A 20317-nucleotide genomic window follows, 5' to 3' on the forward strand; every position below is an offset into this window, starting at 1 on the left:
GACACAATAAACACATCAAATGAAACATTTTGTTGGAATGTGCAGTTTTTAAGAAGAAACAAGCATGCTCTGGAACCAAAGACTGATGCTGACGATGCTTTCACATGGCCCTGTGTGCGCCTCTGAATGTTTAATTCTCCTTTCTAATCAAGTGACCTGTTCTCATCTGGTTAAGTTTCAACCACAAGACATCACTGTATGTTTTTTTTTTCTCTCTCTCTCTCAAGATACACGTCACAACACACCAAGAAAAGGGGAACTTCCAGTGTCTGTGGTAACATCACTTGATAAACAGACTCCCTTGAAAAGCGAGCGCCTGTCTGCCCTCACTATATAAAGCAGCAGAGACGTCGACTAGCTGGCACTCGCGGGGAGAGGACCACGCGAGCAGCAGCCATCTCCGCGCCAGAGTCAGACGAAATGCCAGGAATGTTCTTCTCTGCAAACCCAAAAGAATTGAAAGGCACGGGACATCCACTTCCAGATGACAAAACGCAGAAAAGGAGGCCAAAGACTTTGTAAGTTCACTCAGTGTCTCACTTTGTGAATTTTAACCAGGTTATCTTTAATGGCAAAAGGATTTAGGAAGAATGGAAGAGAACATGAATGAGCATTTAGTTTAGCAGATCAGAGCGAGTACCTATTGTGAGTTATAAGTAATATTCAATTGTGTTAAAATATAAATCATGATACAGCATTAAATTAGGTGGAATTTTTTTCTAGACATTCACTTATAAAAATGGGCTCTATCTTAATATAGCAAAATGTTGTATCAACTCTTTTTATTATTGCCTTATTCCTTAGAAAAGTCTATTCCATGCTCTTTTCTTCTTACAAATGAAATGAATTCTACTGAAGAAAAATGAATATTCACTTTTGTGTTTTTTGTAGTGGAATGGACATGAAAGCATACCTGAGATCTATGATCCCACATCTGGAATCCGGAATGAAATCTTCCAAGTCCAGGGACATGTATGTACAGTAATATATTGAACTATCCTCACCATTTAAAAGAGTGGCCTATGCATTTAGCTCTATATCCTAGCAAGAGATTAACACTGCACATAATAGACTTCATTTCTTTTAAGTAATATGTCAAATATGATTAGACTACATTAGTACAAATGTAAGTTAAATACAAATGTGTATACACATATATTTGCTATTTTTTCACACTGTCTGATGTTATCTATTTGGATTCTTTTCAAACTTTATCAACAGATTTTTTTCACAACTCTGGTAACTCTAAGGGAAATTTGTTTTTATAGATAAATTTTAATACATTTATTATAATTATAATGTTAGTTTTTGAAGTTATCAAAATGTAGCAGCCATTCTTATTTCATTTGTGCTTACACAAAAAAAATCTTACTAATTTGTGTAAATTTTCTCCTTGCAGACTTTCTGCTGATGAAGTGATGCAGTGGTCTCAGTCTCTGGAAAAACTTCTTGCCAACCAAAGTGAGCATAGATTAACTATCGAATGTTTCTGGGTTCAGCTCAATACCCTGATAGATTGAATGGCTTTATTAAAATATCATATTCTAGGTAGGATAGTGCACAGAAGTTGTATTCTAGTTTTTCTGTGGTCACTGATAACTTCAGCATAGTATGTGTGCCCCTTTGTAATATAACATTGGCTTAGCACTCAATTCTCCTGCTTTTAGACAAGTTTAAAGGTTTTAAAAGTAAGTCAAATATCAGTATTTCAACACGTGAAATGTCATTTTGAAAGCTGCCTAAAAGATGCATTTTTGTACACTTGGATTCTAAGAGTAGAAGTTAATCATTTAATTAATTATTTATCATTCATACATTCATTAACTCCCTCGTTCTTCTCATAGTTATGTGATAGGCATTTTAGAGGAACTAAGGATTCAGAATCAAAGACATGACCCCTTATTGCCTTAAAGGTCATTGAGATACACAAAGTAAATAATTTCAGTACGTATAACATGATACATGTTGTAACATAGATACGGTAAAAGAATTTTTAAACACAAAATGTCTTGTGAGGATTTTCTGATGAGAGAAGGTAAGGAGTGGAATCAGCTTGCCTCCCCATTGTCATGGGCATTGCAATTCTACTGGGAGGAGGACCCTGTCCAGAGGTGTGGATAAGCAGCTTGGTCTCTACCTAGAGGATGAGATTCTCTAGAATAGAGAACCTCTTCTCCCCACAAACACTTGAAAGGCCCTTGCTTGAGAATGAAGTAGTTCAGCCTAGTTCTTCCATCTTACTATCTGACTTAATTTACAATTCAATGTAATAAATAAATGGCATAGAAATGGCCCCTATAAAAGTCTCAGCAAACACTAGCAAATATAATCAGTCCATCAGGCACATAGGTAATATATAGGCCTAATATTTTCTAGCTAATATGAATTAGATGGAGAAATTATATTTGTTAGTTATTAACATGATGTTAATGCCCTTTTCCAATGATTGCTTCCCTAAAATACTCTACCTTCTGGCTAAGAGTTAGCATATATAAGAAAAGAGATTGTTCCATAGCTACTACTAAGCAGCTACGTCACTGTGGACAAGTTTGGCCCCAGATTCTTTTTCTATAAATGAAAGAAAATCTAAGGCCTCCCCATCTCTAAAAACTGTAACAAAGCTAATTCAGCAGTAGCCATCTCTTATCTTTGTACAAAAAGAATGCAATTGTATTTTTCTTATAAATTTCTTCTTCAATTTTTTCATTTATTGGCTCAATTACCTTAATTATTTCAATCTACCCTTTTATTTTTAGCTGGTCAAGATGTCTTTGGAAGTTTTCTAAAGTCAGAGTTCAGTGAGGAGAATATTGAGTTCTGGCTGGCTTGTGAAGACTATAAAAAAACAGAGTCTGATCTTCTGCACTGCAAAGCAGAGAAGATATATAAAGCGTTTGTGCATTCAGATGCTGCTAAACAAGTGAGTATTATGTTCATGTCATCAATTTGTGTCAAACAACTTAGACACAGAAATAACAGGCAACATACATAACCAGATGAAGTCCTTTTTGGACATTATGATTTTACTTCTATATATTTAAGTCTATAAATATAGTTCAGTGCAACTAAAATCTACTTTTCTATATTTGTGAAGATTTCAGCACAGTACAATGAAAAGATTGATTTTGCAAAAGTAGCTAATAGGATAGGGGCAGGGGAAGGAGTATGGGTGTTACTGGCCAGAATTGCATGTCAGGGAGTCCTTAATGAACTACCTCATCTTAGATAAGGATAAAATGCAGATTAGTGTAATATATACAGTTACAGCAGCAAAAAAATATTTCCAGTTAGCAGTAGTACCACCTTCTAGATAAATAATCTGGGTACAAGCAGAAAATAGCCACACAAAGAGGCTTCTCCTCCTGTAACTCTTAAATGCCCACATCACTCTTCGCAGTATGTGTACTATCTAATTTGAATATTTAAATTTTTCATGTTTGCCTCTTTTGCATCTCCCAACTATGCTATGAGCCTTGCAGAAGACCTTTTTGTGATAGTTCTTTCTATCTCTTCCACTCCTAGAATAGGGCAGATTTAGAAAAAGCATTCGAAAGATTTTGAAACCAATTTAAATGAGGGCTTAAAACCACTTTTAGATGGTTCAAAAGACATAGCAATGTCATAAAATTTGCAGTAAATAAGAAATGCATATCAACTAATGAGGATTTCTTTTTAGATCAATATTGACTTCCATACTCGAGAATCTACAGCCAAGAAGATTAAAGCAGCAACTCCTACGTGTTTTGATGAGGCCCAAAAAGTCATATATACTCTTATGGAAAAGGACTCTTATCCCAGGTTCCTCAAATCAGATATTTACTTAAATCTTCTAAATGACCTTCAGGCTAATAGCCTAAAGTGACCGGTTCCCGGCTGGAGAGACTGGAAAGATGGTATCAAGCACAGAAGGAATGTGCCATTTTGGCTCCCTGGGTGGACACTTGGCCTTTTTGGGTGACGTGAGGGGCCCAGGGGAAGAGCAAATGGCTGCGAATGGATTAACACGGCAGTTGTCCAGGCGCAGAGTTGAAGCACGTGCTAGACAAAGACTGACAGACTGGAGGGAGGCACTGTGGTGCTGTCACACAAAACAGGGACTCTGTGTTAGAGAATCCCTCGGGACCGAGAGGCCGGGTAACTCTAGTTACACAGAAACTGTCAATAAAAGTCATGAAACTTATTTCAACAAGCTATAAGCTTCAAGGTCAACTGATATTTATGCTGCATATGATTGTACAGTTTGCATTGAGCTGCTGAAATCTCATTAACTTAGATAACTAGTTGAAAAGGATGTATTTTGAAATCACCATTTATTGACAAAGATGTTAGGTGCTGTTTTGTTTGTTTTTGACTTGGAAGAAAACAGTGCATTTAACTTAAGCTATTGCTCTTAAAACCATAAAGTTAGAATATATTTGTAAATTAAATTATTGTACTAAAATGTGAATTTTGTATTAAAAATATATAGAAGCAATTTCTGTGTACATTTCCTTGCTATTTTAAAAACTGGCATTTATTCCTCAGATTAAAAAAAAAAATCAAGGAAGGACCTTCTTTCTACCACCTCTTCAAGTTCTAAAACTATTCTTAAATGAAAACTGTGCTTTATGTATTAGGTTGGACAGAATTCACCAGTTTTCTCTCTGCTATCACAATGCATAAAAATCAAACAAATATGATTTTATGTAGTTGAGCTTGGAATCAATGAGAAATTGAAGAAGTCTTTTTAAAAAAGCAATAGAAAAGTTATTTCAAGAAGTAATCTAATTAACAATTTATACTTTATTGTGATTTAAAGTTTATAACGTTCAGATGTATTTTCTCATTTAACGTTCACAGCAATCCTAGGAAAGCTGAGACTCAGAAAGATTAAGTCATTAGGTCCCAAATTTAGCTAACTATTGATACTGCCTAGAATGTTAAAATGGACACACGTTCCTCTATTTCAGGGTCCCCTACCAGAATGACTGAATTAGAATCTCCAAGGGGAAGGATATAGAAATCTATATTTAAAAGGGAAGATGATCTAATGACCCAGGGTTGGGGACCTGGGGATTAAGGTGCAGTCACACCACCAGGAATTGCTCACAAGTCCTCTGACTACACAATCCATGCTCCTACCTCTGTGCAATAGTGCCACCCACTGACCAGAGGAGTTAAAGTCAGCAACAGTCCCAAGTGTCACCTAAATAGGGAAGTAAGATCCCTCTGTAGGGATAACCTATAGAGAGCCAAAAAATAATCAAGATGTGCATATTCCTGTAGATTCTGTGCAGCCGTATCTCCCCATGAGCCTGTGCTCCATGTCTTACCCAATAATCAGTCATCCACACACCATGATGAACCACTACGGATAATCTCACTGTGAGCTGGCCCAGCCATCAGGCACAGAGCAATGGTAATGGGCAATATGTAGATCAGGTGCAAACAGCGTTGTTCTTGAGTTTCTATGGGACAGAGTCCAAATGGGCTTTACCTTATGCTTTATTCCACGCTTTACCAAGTCATATTATAAGAGAAACTAAGGAAGGGAGTCCAGTTTCTTCTTCTTCTTCATCATCATCATCACCACCATCATCAGGTATCTGTCTTCACTCATTCCATCACCAAATTCTCTCAATCCTTTTTCTACGATTAGTGTCAATTAATTACAACTGAAGTTGGTACATCGCTTGCTCATTTTTTATTACCCCTGTCCTACTGCAGGCTTTTGTGGCTTCCCAATACATGGGACATGTTCTCCCTCTTTCCAGCTCTTTTCTTTAATCCATCCTCTGAACAGTCGTAGACATCATTTTCTGAAACATGGATTTGGCCATGTCATTACCCACAACTTATAAAATGAAGCTCAAACGTCTCCTTCTGGAGTTCAAAACCCTTCAGGTGCAACTGACATAGCTCCCATTACTCCCCTCTGGGTATTCTTCCTACCTTGAAGCCACACTGGATTATTCACCTTTTCTTAAACAATCCAGGACTTTCCCTATTTTCAGGCTTTTGGTTAATATCTACTCACTATCTAAAACGTCTACCTCCTTCCAGTTTTCAAAGTCCAGGCAATTCTTCAAGGCCAGATAGAATAAAATAATTTTTCCATAAAGACTTTTTATCACCTTGCACCGCTACGTAGTTATGTTCAATGTCTAACGGAGATGAGCTGCAGTGCCTATAAACACAGGACTATTTTCAGCACCACTGTCAGGCTAAACAGAGTCCAGGCCCTTGAGACTGTGAGGAGTGAGCCGTGCCACTGCCCAGCGCATACACACACACACACACACACACACACACACACACACTCACACACTCACACACCAGTTATGCAGTGAATACTATTGGTCTTTGTCTTGATAAAATGCCACATTAAAGACCCACCCAATTTTGATCAGATGGTCAAAACAAGCGTATAAAATACTGCCTCATTTTGAAAAAAAAAATCATCCTGGCTGTTTAGATTCAAGATAATATAAAATACTTGAAAAGATAATTTTCTTCTTATTGGCATTTTTTGTTATTCTGTGATTGTTTGATAAGACCATTCACAGAAATATGATTAGTGTTAGTGACATTTACTATTTAAAGAAATCGTTCCAGCTGCTCAGTCTGAGATTTTCAGCTTAGAGGCGACGCTCGGTCGTGCTACCAAAGCTGCGACAGTAAACGACACACACAGTTCAAAACTCGTGCACTGGTGGGGTGAGGGGCGGGCAAGGTGGGGAACCGGAAGCACCTGCACAGGCCACTGTCACAGAGAGGGCTGGAGGGGGCAAATGATCTCCGCCTCCATTTCGATCATGTAAGAGCCGGCATTGTGAGTCAACAGAGGCGAAAGGAGGCACCAAAGCTAAGGAGAAGGCAGCGAGGCGACCTGCTCGCGAGTGGAGGCCCGCAGGGGAGGGAGCACCCGTGCAGGGCACAGAGGCGAGAACACCCGGGCTCCGCTGTCCCCCACGATCACTACTGTCCCAGCTGCGGGAGGCCCCTCGGCTTCAGAAAGCCCAGGACCGCCGTAGGCTGGAGGTGCAGCCGCCCCGTTGCTCCTGGGAGAGGGCACAGCGGGGACCCGCTGGCTGGCGACCCCTGGGCGCTGTGGCTGGCACCATTTTAAAACCCTAGACCTAGAAAGCTGCCTCGACCCGGGGTTCAGATCCGTTGCTGCTGCCTCCCCATCGCCCCTGCCAGTCTAGCGGAGGGGGCAGGGGGGAGGCGGGCAGGAGCGCACACCCCCACTGCTGCTGCGGACCGGGCTGGACAGTTGCTGCCGCCTGAGGATCCGAACTGGCACCTCTCAAGCCAGAGCAGGCTGACAGTCACCGCTGCCAGAGGGAGTGGGCAGAGTTGCCCTCAAGCCAGCGCCCAGGTGACAAACGCAGCGCAGCCGCGGGAGGATCTGAATGGGGCAGCTCTCAAGCCGGAGCCGCTGACAATCTCCACCGCCCACAGGTGTGCGCAGGGCCACGGTCAAGCCACAGCAGCGACCAGGACCTGCCCACAGATCCACCCCGGACAGCTCTCAAACCCAGGCCAGCTGACAGTCACTGCTGCCTGCAGGCATGGGTAGAACTGCGCTCAAGCTGAAACCAGAATGAGAACTCTGGCAACATGAAATAACAAGTTGTTTTGACACCCGCAAAGGATCACAACAGGGCTCCAGCCACAGACCACAACCTAAAGGAAATTGTCAAAATGTCAGAGATGAAATTCAGAATATGGATGGTGAATAAGATGAATGGGATTGAAGAGAAAGTTGAAAACCAGAACAAAGAAGCCAAAAAAATGTTTTAGGACATGAATGAAAAAATTTAAAACTTTCTAAAGAGATAGACAACATAAACTTAAATAAATGAAAGAGTCATTTGGGGAATTTCAAAATACAGCAAGCAGAAAGCTTCAACAACAGGCTAGACCAAGCAAAAGAATTTCAGAGCTTGAAGACAAGGCTTTTGAACTACCCCGGTCAGTCAAAGATGCAGAAAAAAGAATAAAGAAGAATGAACACTCACTCAGAGAAGCATAGGACTATTCAAAGCAAGCCAATATAAAAATTATAGGTATCTCTTAGGGAGAAGAAGAAAAAGCAAAAAGCATGGAAAACCTATCTGAGGGAATTATTGAGATACAAGTGACAAGATGGTCATCAAACACAAGGAAGATTCATAGCAAATAGGACATCTCCAAAACACATAGTCATCAACCTGGCCAAAGTCAAAATGAAGGAGAAAATTCTACAAACTACAATACAAAAGCAACAGCTAACTTAAAAAGGAAAACCCATCAGGCTAACAGCAGACTTCTCAGCGGAGACATTACAAGCCAGAAGGGATTGGGGCCCCATTTTTAGTCATCTTAAACAGAGCAGCTGCCAGTCAAGAATTTTATATCCTGTAAAACTAAGTTTCATAAATGACGGAGAAATAAAGATTTTTCCAGACAAACAAACACTAAGGGAATTTGAAACTAGACCTGCCCTACAGGAAATACCCCAAACTGCATTATATCATGGAACAGCGCAACAAATACCCACCAGTGTAAAAAGCCCTGAAAGTTAAAGCTCACAGCTCTAATAAAATAATAGCACAAGAGAGAAAACAAAACAACAAGGTATCATCTAACATGATGAACAGAATGGTATCCCAGTATCCCACATATCAACACTAACACTGAATGTGAACAGTATGAATGCGCCACTCAAAAGACACAGACTGGATGGATGGATGAAAAAACATACTACAAGTATATGCTGTCTCCAAGAAACACATCTGACTTGCAAGGATTTGCACAGACTCAAGGTAAAGGGATGGAAAAAAATATTCCATACAAATGGAACCCAAAAGTGAGCAGGTGTAGCCATTCTCATAACAGATAAAATAGATTTTAAATCAACAAATGGTAAAAAAAAAAAAAAAAGAGAGAGAGAGACAAAGATGGTCATTTCATAATCTTCTATGGATGTTTCTCTACAGTCTATATTTCATTGGGTATTCACTTCTCAGTGCCTCCTTGATCTTGAATTTGAAAATGGGACAAAAAGAAAAAGAAAGAGAGCGAGAGAGGGAGAGGGAAAGGGAGACGGGAGGGAGGAAAAGAGGGAGGCAGGAGAAGAAAAGAGAAAAAAGGAAAAGAATTGGCTGAGTGTCTTAAATGTTTATATTCTCTTCTATCTCATTTGATAATTTGAAGGCCTCAACTGCCACACTTTCAATATTTTACCTTCTCAAATTGATATTTTAAGCCAAAAAGGATTTTGCTACAATTTAGAGTTATCTGCATAAATTTACTCTAAAACTGACAGTAGATTAGGCTAGGAATTTCAATCTAAGTCCAAAAGGCCAACATTTATAACCCCTTGGGGACCATGCTTTAATCTGGAATATTTCCACTTATGAAAGATCTATGTGGTAGGTTTTATCATTAAAAAAGAAATCAAGTTTGCAAGATTAGGGAGCTTGTTTATTTAAATAAGAAAAAAATGGTACATTATAAGCACATTTTTAAATACAGAAGACGCTGTTAGTTACGTCCATTACATTTTAGAATTTAATGTTATCCTCCTACCTCCCTCTCCTGCCAAACCTATAAGCAGTGTCAGATGTCTAGGGTCCACACAGCTGAGTATGACAACTTCAAATGTTGTAGGGAACTTTTCTAAAGGACACTCTGTTACATCACCCAAGAGAAAAAACAACCTCCCCACCCCTCAAATGAAAGTCATATGACTTCAAAATGTTCTTTAACTATAAGGTTTCTTAGAGAAAAAGTTATTCAAATAACACATTATAATAGACATTGGATTTTTTAATCTAGGAAAAGTATTATATTTGTTTTTGTCCTATATTTAATGTGTATTTTTACTTTTTATAGTATTAGCTGGCTAATTTTGTCCCCTTTTTTTTAACAGGGAAGGGATAATTAGGGTGGATCTTGAAGAATAAGTACAACCCATTCAGGGGAGAAATGAGGTGAAAACATTCCACATGCAAAGAATAGTCTGTGAAAAAGTCAGAAAATCAAGAAAAAAATACTCTGTGTTCAGCAATAGTGATTTATTTAGTTTGGCTGGAATATGTGGGGGAAGACAAAGTATAACAGGGAAAGCTAAAAAAGTAGTTTAGGGTAGATTCTGAGAAGTCTGTTCCAAAGACTGTTAGTTTTATCTTTTATATGATAGGTAACCACTGACGTTTTAAGCAAAAGAACAAAGTTATAAATGGTTTTGAGTGTCCAATTATGGGCCAGCCACTGTGCTGGTTACATGTATTACTGGTTTAGTCCACACTAAAACTCTTTGAGATAAGCACTCTTAGCCGCATTTTATTGATCAATACATTCAGAAACAGAGGGGAAAAAAATATCCAACAACACACAACTGGTGAATTGCAGACCCAAGATTTGAACCTAGGGTTGAATTTTTCCAAAGACTCTCCATTACCTCATGCTTCTTCATGGAAGGGACATATTTCTTTGTGTTTTAAAAAGTTAATTCTAGATTTAGTGTGGAAAATACTTAAACAAAAAGACATAATTAAGGAAGGAAAGCCAAATATGAGGCTACTTTTGTAACCCAGCAGGAAAGAATCACAGCCTTGACTAACAGGGCAGTAATCAATGCAGTGGAAGGAGAGGACAAATTGGTAATACTTGGTGAGTGATTTTCTGCAATGAATAACTAAGAAAGAGGGATATAGGACACATCTGAGATACCTATCCTGAGTTCCCAAAGTTAAAGCAAAGTCCTTTGCTATAACATGTTGTCTTTGAGGTCCTTCAGTTACACATGTGCATTAAATGATTTGGAAGCAGAAGACAGGAGCACTGGAGGAAGATTAAGACATCATTTTAAGAGGTTCCACCAGCAAAATAAATTATATTTATTATATCTACTTTCCATAGACAATGGTTTATTTCCAACTAGTCTGTATATGAACCATTCCATGTGCTTTCTCTTGAGACTCACTTTTATCTTGGGCAAAAGCAGAAGCTTGCAAATCACCATGCTGAGAACTAAAACCAAGAACCAGGAGACTCAATAGATTTGCGGCAAGTAATTTCTCTATGGTCAAAAGCACCTTTCAAAGTCAGGGAACAAAATTGAAGTCTAGGACTCAGGACAAGAGACAGGCAAAACGGCTGTCAAAGACAAGCAGAAGCCACCACAGTGATCAGCACACTAGATAACATGGGCGATGGGGGTGAAATCAGCGGTGAGGCAGGAGCTCTGCCAGCTCACTGAAGGGCCTGCCACTAACTGGACGCTAGGTCGAAGCGACTGATGGGTGTTCTGGGTTCACTTCTTGCCACAGAGACAAAAAAGAGGACTGAAGACCTGACGCAGCCAGTCACTCCGTGGCACCTTGTTAATTTCAATCATCCTGACCTTAACTCCTCAAAATAGGTAAAGTTATTTTTTACCCTTTATTTCTGGAGAGGGAAAAAAACCCAGGAAGATAGTAAATTTCAGGTATTTTCCTATCCTCCCCCACAAAAATCTGCTGCTAGTCTAGTCAAAGCTAGAAAGTGAAAGATTCAGTAGGTTTGGTTTAAGTTAGTAAGATCTACACATTCCACACTGGTTTCCTCTTTCATACTCTGCATTGAAACCCTCAGTTTTAATTAACCATAAAAACAGATTATACTCCTAGTCTAGTGTTTGTTTTCTTAAATCTGTTAGTTAATTCAGGGTTTACAAATGACCCACTATGAATAAGTAATGGGTAGAACATGTGAACATGTTCCCATATGAAGAATTCAATAAAATACTTCCTAGAATTTTTATCTGGCATAATTTTGACTAGGATGATACAATTCATATTATCTATTGGGGTAATAAGAAGTATCAAAGTTATGGGGAAAAAGCACAAATATTTCTTGCTCAGAGATTTCTTAATTCATGCTTCAGAACACTTGGCTCAACTATATTCTCCTAAAAAAGAGTCTAGATCATTTTCTAGAGTCTAGTCTAGAAAAGAGTCTAATGGTTAATTGATGAATTAATATATTCACCAATAATGACCGCTGCTATGTGCCATAAGCCCTGCTAGGTGTCAGGGACACTGCAATGAATAAGCCACAGCCCTCAATACTTGGGAGGTTCATTGTGCTGTGGAAAGAAAGGAGCAAATGAATTGCAATGAAATAGACTAAGCATGATAAGAGAGGTGTAGAAGAGAGACAAATAGGATTGTCTGATAGATGATCCACCTAGTGGTTCTCTCCAGGTCCCCGGAGAAAAGCCAGATGGGACCGGTGGCCCTTCCCCCGCCAATAGGAGAGACTGTATTTCCAACTTCATGTCAGCACCATATGCAACCTCCCTGGGCATCAGGTCACATCCAGTTTGTCCGCTCTTAGAAGTCATCTCTATTTGTTGTAAACTCAACTGGGTGTTCTCTGCTCCCTTCCAGATATCCAACAAATAAAAAGGGAGTGGAGAAGGCAAGCCACGCCTGCCTCTCCGTGGGATGCTACAAGGCTAAGGAATCATGGACAGCTTGCCCTAGCTCCTGTGGAGTATGTCCTAGCCTCCCCTTGACAGACAGGAATGACGTGCCATGAGACCTCAGAGGACAGGGTAGTGAATTAATTCTGTCCCGGAGGAAGATTATGGCTTCAGAGAAGTAAGAGTTGCACAACAAAGTGTGGATGGCATTCAAAGTAAAACAAATTACTTTTTGAACTTCTATAGCCTCTGATGAATTGCAAACTCTGTAACTCACAAGTAAATGTAAACTCCGGTATTATTGGGCTCCAAAGGGCTAGACTAGCTCTGTCCTACTAATTACTAACATTACTGTGCTTCACATTAATATCTTTTTACTTTAGCTATTGTTATTATCCAAAATAACAACACTCTTTCCTTTTCTCATTTGTTTTAGGAGATTTCCTATCTGCTCACCAATCTCAGGCCCTCTCTCCGGCCCTAGGAAGACTACATTTTCCAGCACCTGCTAAGGTAGGTGGTAAAAATAGAACCATCTATAGATGTTTCTATACAGTTGATATTTGACTGGATATTTACTTTCCAGTAGCTCTTTTACCTTGCATTTGCTACTTTACCTTGGATTATTAGGGACATAAAACTGAGTTCTATTTGGTGGAATGTGAACAGATGGAATAGCTACCAGTTCCAGGCCTGGCATGAAGCACTTTGATTGTTCTTTCTTCTCCATGCTCCTCCTAAAAGGAGCCTTCTAGAAGCAAAGGAACCTAACATTGCCAAGCTGCATGAAGGAATTCTCATACCCAAAATATCTTGCCACCCACAATGGTATTTTTGTGAGTGCTAATTAAAAGTCACTGAAATTTGCGGATTATTTGTTGCAGTAAATAGGAAGTTTTTTCCTAATGAATATGAAGAAACTGATATAAATTTAAATTCCCTTCCCAAAAAACCCCAGTTTCTTATTTCATCTCTAGAGATATATGGAGCCACCTTGGAAAAACCCGGCAATTTCTTCATCATAACGCAGCCTTATTTAGTTCCCACATTAGGCAGAGGTTATCTCTCTCACCCTGCGATGTTCTTCGAGATAGAGCTGACTGGAAAAGAGGATGTGAGCTATGGATGAGAACAATATGTGAAAAGCTTATTTCAGATGCAACTTAGGATAGAAAATACCAAAAACAACACAAAAAAGGGAGGTGAGGGCTAGCAAGGAGGAAGAGAATAAATGATGGAAATTCTTGAAACTGATTTAAAAAAACTAAGTGAAAGCAAGTCGGCCGTGCAACATGGATTTTCCATCACTTGCTCCGACTCAGTTTAGGGCTATATCCCATACGGACACAAACACTGTGAGCTTACAACTGGCCAGTTACCAAGGACAAGTCAGAACTCCAAGTAAACACAGCGTGTGGCCCTGGAAAGCTGCAGTTAACCTGGGACTGGGACAGGAGGTGTGAATTCCGTGCATCAGAAAAACTAGAAAAAACTAGAGGTGTGAACTCGCCAGGGCCAGTTTCCCTGAGAGACACAAAATAACTATGCAGGAAATAATTCATACTATGGGAATAGAGTCTTTTTTGTTTTGTTTTGTTTTCAGACAGAGTCTCACTCTGTTGCCCGGGCTAGAGTGAGTGCCGTGGTGTCAGCCTTGCTCACAGCAACCTCAGACTCCTGGGCTTAAGCAATCCTCCTGCCTCAGCCTCCCGAGTACCTGGGACCACAGGCATGTACCACCATGCCCGGCTAATTTATATATATATATATAGTTTTAGTTGGCCAGATAATTTCTTTCTATTTTTAGTAGAGATGGGGTCTCACTCTTGCTCAGGCTGGTCTCGAACTCCTGACCTCGAGCAATCCACCCACCTCGGCCTCCCAGAGTGCTAGGATTACAGGCGTGAGCCACCGCGCCCGGCCGAGAATAGTCTTGCATGAACAAATCTGAACTTAGCTGCCCAGAGCTAGAGGAAACGGGCTGCCCTGAGCTCTGCAGGTGCCTGGCACTCGGGTCCCCTTTGAAACAGGCCTGGAACCTGAGGCGGGGAGAGAGCGGTAACAGAGTGATGAACAGCAAAAGGCCAAACTCCCTGGACGTGCCAGGAAGCCCTGAGAACACACAGGAACAGGGCATTGCTCAGGACACGCTGAGCATCTCCTCGGGTTGAAAATCAGGCCCCTCCGCACCTGGAAAGGAGAGACGCGGGAAGAGGCGTCTTGCCGCCGTGGACGTCACCGGCACTGCCAGCAAACGCTGGTGGCGGCCTAATTCCTTAGGGAGCTGGGGGGTCTTGTGGGGGGTGGTCCTGTGGAATAACGGCCTTCTTCTCACCCAGGTTCTGATTATTTAAGAAATAAAATAAAAAGATTTAGGTGGAAGCCAAAGTATTACTAACACAGATAGGTCAGAGAACATCGCATCGGGAGGGAGTCACAGGGGCTTGTTAATGCAACGCAGAGTCAGACCGACTTGCGGCCGGGCCGGGGAGGGTTCCGCGCTCGGGGGCCTGTCCCACACGGGGGAAGCAAAGTGACACCACACCGTCCGTGGACCGGCTTCTCCCAGGAGGAAGAAGTGGGCGGGGGGGCTGGCTCGGGGCGAGAGGAATCTGGAATGGGTAACAGAAGAGAAAGATACTGAGTAGCAGTTGCGGCCTCAAGACAAAATACAGTCGTGATGCTGGTGAAATACTTCATCCCATCGACCTTGCTCTGGGTACGTCTTTCCCAGAGGACAGAGTCCTTCCAGAGCTCCGCACCCCTGTCTCCGGGTGCGGCCGGACTCACTCCAGGAAGCAGCCACATCTGGGTAACGCGAAGGGCGGGCAGTGGTGGACGCCGCCGAGCACAACCCCCTTTCGGGACAGAGGGTCCCTGTGTCCCAGCACACGTGAGTTTCTGTCTACTAACAAGTCACTGACGAGTAACACCCCAGGACCTGCCCTCGGGCCTAAGGAAGCCACCTCACCAGGTTCACGTCTCCTCTTTGGAAACAGCCTGCAGCCAGAGACCAGTCAGTGCAGGGTCCAAAGAATCTGGCCCCTTTGCCTCAACTGGGTCAAATCTGCAGACCTATTTCAGCTCCAAATCACCTGCTAGGATTATCTGAGACCTCTGATGCAATACACCCAATATTTGTTTAAGATTTGTAATCCATCTACTTTCCCCCAAAATGAGTTTTATAAGATTATAAACTTAGCTCATTATATAATAGAATAAATTAAAATTAAATAAGGCAAAACAATTTAAAGGGAGCATTTGTTTATTATTTACAACAAATATGTATTAAGGCTATTCTGCAAGTAGGGCACTGGATTTGGGGCTGTGATCAACCAGGCACATATTCTGCCATCAGCGTGACTGCAGCTTGATCTGCAAGATGGCCTGTGCACAGCTAAGCAGCCAGTAGGCAGATGACAAGCCCATGCAGTGTTCTCAACTTTGCACGTGTCCTTTCTTTGATTCCAGAACAGGTGGATCTAACAAGGTGGATCTGACAGCTGTTACTATTCCTATGTTACAGATAGTAAACCAAGGCTGAGCAAGGTAAAGCAATTTACCCAAGTAGTGGAAAATTTATTTTTTACTTTAAATCTAATCGTTTTTTCACTGCATTATGATAAACATTGTTTGGATGATGGCCTCATTCCAAATAGACGATACATTACCTCATTATCTCGGTTATCATCAAAAAGCCTTTGAGGGACATGCATTTTTATATGAGTTAACCATTGAGGAATTTGCTTCATCTTAGCTTGGTATCCTTAATTATCTTTTTTTTTTTTTTTTTTGGAGACAGAGTCTCGTTCTGTTGCCCGGGCCAGAGTGCCGTGGCATCAGCCTTGCTCACAGAAACCTCAAACTCCTGGGCTCAAGCTATCCTTCTGTCTCAGCCTCCCGAGTAGCTGGGATTACAGGCATGTGCCACCATGCCTGGCTAATTTTTCTATATATATATTTTTTTAGCTGTCCTGTAATTTCTTTCTATTTTTAGTAGAGATGGGGTCTCGCTCTTGCTCAGGCTGGTCTCCTGACCTCGAGCAATCCTCCTGCCGCAGCCTCCCAGAGTGCTAGGATTACAGGCCTATCTTTTCAAACATTTCAAAAATGTTCAATGTCCCTGGGTTATGCTGAATACTATCTGTTAAATGGATCTTTCAAGCATCCTAGATTAGAATTACGACTGGGTTATCTGCTGACTCACTCTCTAAGTAGTTCCACTATTATAATAGGAAATTGCTACTCCACTGAAGGATGTCTGTTTAACAGTAATCAACTATAAAAATAGAGAACACATAATGCTATTTTCAAAATATTAGATTCTAAGGTTGGGCTTTTGACAGCGAGCCCTGCGGTGGCAGGTGAATCATCAAATGGAGGTTTACTTGACTAGCCAAGAGAAGAAAAAAGAGTATAAAAAGAAAGTGGAAAACAAAGAAAGAAAAGGAATAGCAAGAGGACTGTTTAGTCTGGAGTCAGGCTAGAGACAAATAGAACCGATGCCAATTCGAGGTAAGGGAGAGTTACCAGAGAGCAGCTGACCGGTGAGTCACTACTGACAGGCGTGTAGCCCACTGCCCTTGGGCATTTGAGGTCAGGCTATGGATCCGCACCAGGAGAGTGAATGCAAAAAGGGAAAAAGGAAGACAAAGGATGTTAAAATTACCGATGAGCAAGACAGAGAGCTGGGCCAGAATCACAGAAACACCAGGAAGGGGAAAGGTGGTGAGCTTGGAGAAGTGCAGGCTGCCACCGAGGAGCCACCTGGGATATGCAGTTGTAGAAACAGAGCACTGGGTCTGTGGCCAAACCAGCCTGAGCGTGCCCAGTGTCATCTGACCTCAGATGCTCAGCGGCATTGCCCCAGTTACTACCGGGGCGGGAGGGCACCAGGAACATCCTTTTCATTTGCTGCTCAGGGGAAAGTTGTCGAATCCTAAAACTGCCTTATCTGGAAGCTGATAGGATTAGGAGTGAGGGAAAGCAGAGAGGATAGAAACTGAAACTGGGAATCAAGGAAGGAAAATAGAAAACAAAAAAGGGAGAAAAGAACAAAGCCCAGAAAATGCCCTTATCATGAGTGTTCTAAGGCAAGGACAAACTCAACCTGGTGGACAAAAATAGCACATACAGATAATTGTTTTCCTTTTCTCTGATTTTTCTATCTGTGAGTGTGCCTAGGCCACCTGGGCTTCATAAACCACTTTGCTGTGTGTGTGTGTGTGTGCGCGCGCGCGTACGTAAATTAACTTCAGTTTTACTCATTTCCGTTTATAAGTACACTCAATATATAGCATTTGTATTTATCATAAAAGGTCTCAAGTTTCAACTAAAATACTAAAAAAGAAAGCTCAAAATGGATTCTTGACATTTTCTTTTGAAGAATTCAAGGTATATGGTCAAACTTTATACAAGAATTTATTAAATATGTATCATAAGCAAGATAATTTATTAAACACATTAAAAGAAAAATAATAGAACATCTATTTCTGGCATCAAGTAGTCTCTTAGTTAAGGTAAATTCTACCTATATTAACAGGAAAAAGACAAAATTTCAGTGCTTTAACATAATAGAAATTTATTTCTCAGTATGCAATGTCCATTTTTTGTTGCTGTTGTTTTTGTTTTTTGTTTTGGGGGGGGTGAGGTAGAGAGATTTTGTTTTTAACCAGGGATTCCAGGAGCGATCTGTTATCCTGAAGACAGGCTCACCTGCCCATCTTGGCCATCAACACCCCCTGGCAGGTAGAGAAAGAGCATATGGACGACCACATGGAAGGTCTTCAGGCGCTGGGCCTAGAAGTGGTTTGATAACCTCAGTCCACATTCTCTTCTCTAGAAATAGTTACATGGCTTCAGAAGTCCCCAAGGGAGCCTGGGAAATGTAACCAGTGGTTGGATAACCACTTCCTGGCAATAAATTTACACTATAAAAGTGAAACAGACTGTTTAAAGTGTAGGAGAGGCAAATGATTCATAAATAGAAAATTTCAATACAGAATCCCTCTTGGACAAAGTGTCCAAGAGAACTTTTTGCATAAGAAAAAATTAGACTTACGTCTATGCCACTATTTGCAGTAACTGTTGCTAACAGCAGCAACTGTCTGTTTGACTCAGTTTACCCAATATTTTCCTTATAAAAAGCCACTTGTGTTTGCAATATACCCAAATGTGCTAGGTGCTAGTCATCTAACTACTTGACTATTTCATTCCAGTCCAAAAAGATTACTAAATATGTCATCAGTAAGCCTTGTAATTTCTTACTCATGTGCTTTTATGGATTTAAAACACTTTATTAATGTGCCCGATTCTGTTAGTCTCAAACATTGTCATAAGGGATTTGGGGCAGGCTTTTTCCCTTAGAATCATTTCAATCTCTCTACATGCCTTCCAAAACTTGTCATTCCTTGAAAATCTACCTCACATCATTCTTTCCCCTAAAGCCCTCTTGGAACAAACAAAATTGCTGTTAATCTGTCTGCTTTGAATTTCTATACTACTTTCTATCTTCATCCTTCCCTAGGTAACTAACTCTGTAGGGATTTGTTTGGTCTCCCTTCTGTTGTTAGCTTAAACTGGTATTGTTTTTTCTCTGAGTTTCTATCTCTTACGGAAATTCTTAGAGGGAAGGGTCCATGTCCTACATTATTTTTCTTAATCCTCTAAGCACGTAGCATAACGTTTTCAATAACAACTGCTTACAGATATATTTGACTTTGAAAATATTTGTGAGAAATTCCAGTTGTTTAATTAATATAACCAACCTTGCAGGGTAAAAATAAATATCCATTAGAGTGCTTTGTGAACTGTAAGTTCCTTTTTAAAAAAAGGAGAGGATAATACAATAATTGTGGTGGAGAATGTTGGAGATTCAGCAGAATCTGTTCTCTCCTCTTGACAGTCAGGTGTGGACATGCTCAGTGCTCTAAAGCGGACTGTGAGCAGGAGTGATATTCCCACTGGTAAGGCTGTGGACGGGCCTCCTCTGCCCTAGGTTCCTCCTCCTGCCAGCTGGAACCCGGCGTTAGGCATCCAGACAATGACAACGCCCCGGAGGAGGGCAGAGTTGCCCTTCTAGCCCAGGTCTCTGGATGACTTTGGGAAGCAGAGAATCTCTACCTGCTCTAATACTTGCAGAGATGCTTCACCACTGCTTTTGGAGTCTCTTTATTATAACCTTTACTCTAATTACCCAGTAATATATTTATTATTATTGCATTTTCTCTGCATATTAGAAAGGAAAACAACCTTTATCCTAAGGACTAATCACAAGAAATAGCCACAAGGTAGAACATCATTAGAATACATGACAGTTGGTGATAAAAAATTTGTCATCGAAACGTGCAAAATGAGGCTCAAAATTTTCAGATAATAATAATGCTAGTTGATTTATTACATAGTATTAATGAAAAAGCATCAAAAAGAGGTAGAGATAGGACCTATATTGATCATTGAATTTTTAAAAATGTCAGTACTATTCTAGAAAAGTACATAACACATATAGAGAGCTGTTGTTAAACTTGGTATTTTGTAAGCAATGCAGTGATTTCTGATATAATCTTGAGTCAGTCTAGGCAATCCATAACGAATTGAATTGGGAATGTTTGGAGTTTTAGATCTTATCCAGCCAGCAGAGTTCAGTTGGAAAGGAAGTAGAATTTGAAAGATCTTAATAAGAACAGAAAAAATTAGCAAACAGATACTGGACGTTTCCTCTGTGACAGACATCATGCCAGATGCTGTCTCACACAAACAAACATTTCAGTAGCTTGCCGTGGACAAACAGTCGGTAAGCGACAAAACTTAAGACCCCGTGGTCACTGCTTCTGCCCGGGTCCCTCATTTCTCTGCTATTTCAACACAGGAGTCCCCAGCTTG

The 20317-nt window shown here is 40.7% G+C and overlaps 1 protein-coding gene across 1 annotated transcript; it reads left to right on the plus strand.

Moving 5' to 3' along the window:
* Positions 1-319: 319 nt before the first annotated feature.
* On the plus strand, positions 320-4474 carry RGS1 (regulator of G protein signaling 1). Its single transcript, XM_045536067.1, has 5 exons — positions 320-518; positions 892-972; positions 1400-1461; positions 2757-2920; positions 3677-4474. Exons 1-5 carry the CDS (start codon positions 421-423, stop codon positions 3860-3862), a joined length of 591 nt encoding a protein of 196 aa, XP_045392023.1. The 5' UTR covers positions 320-420; the 3' UTR covers positions 3863-4474.
* Positions 4475-20317: the final 15843 nt, after the last annotated feature.

Source organism: Lemur catta, chromosome 23, assembly GCF_020740605.2.
Source record: "Lemur catta isolate mLemCat1 chromosome 23, mLemCat1.pri, whole genome shotgun sequence".
NCBI classification, from domain to species: Eukaryota; Metazoa; Chordata; class Mammalia; order Primates; family Lemuridae; genus Lemur; species Lemur catta.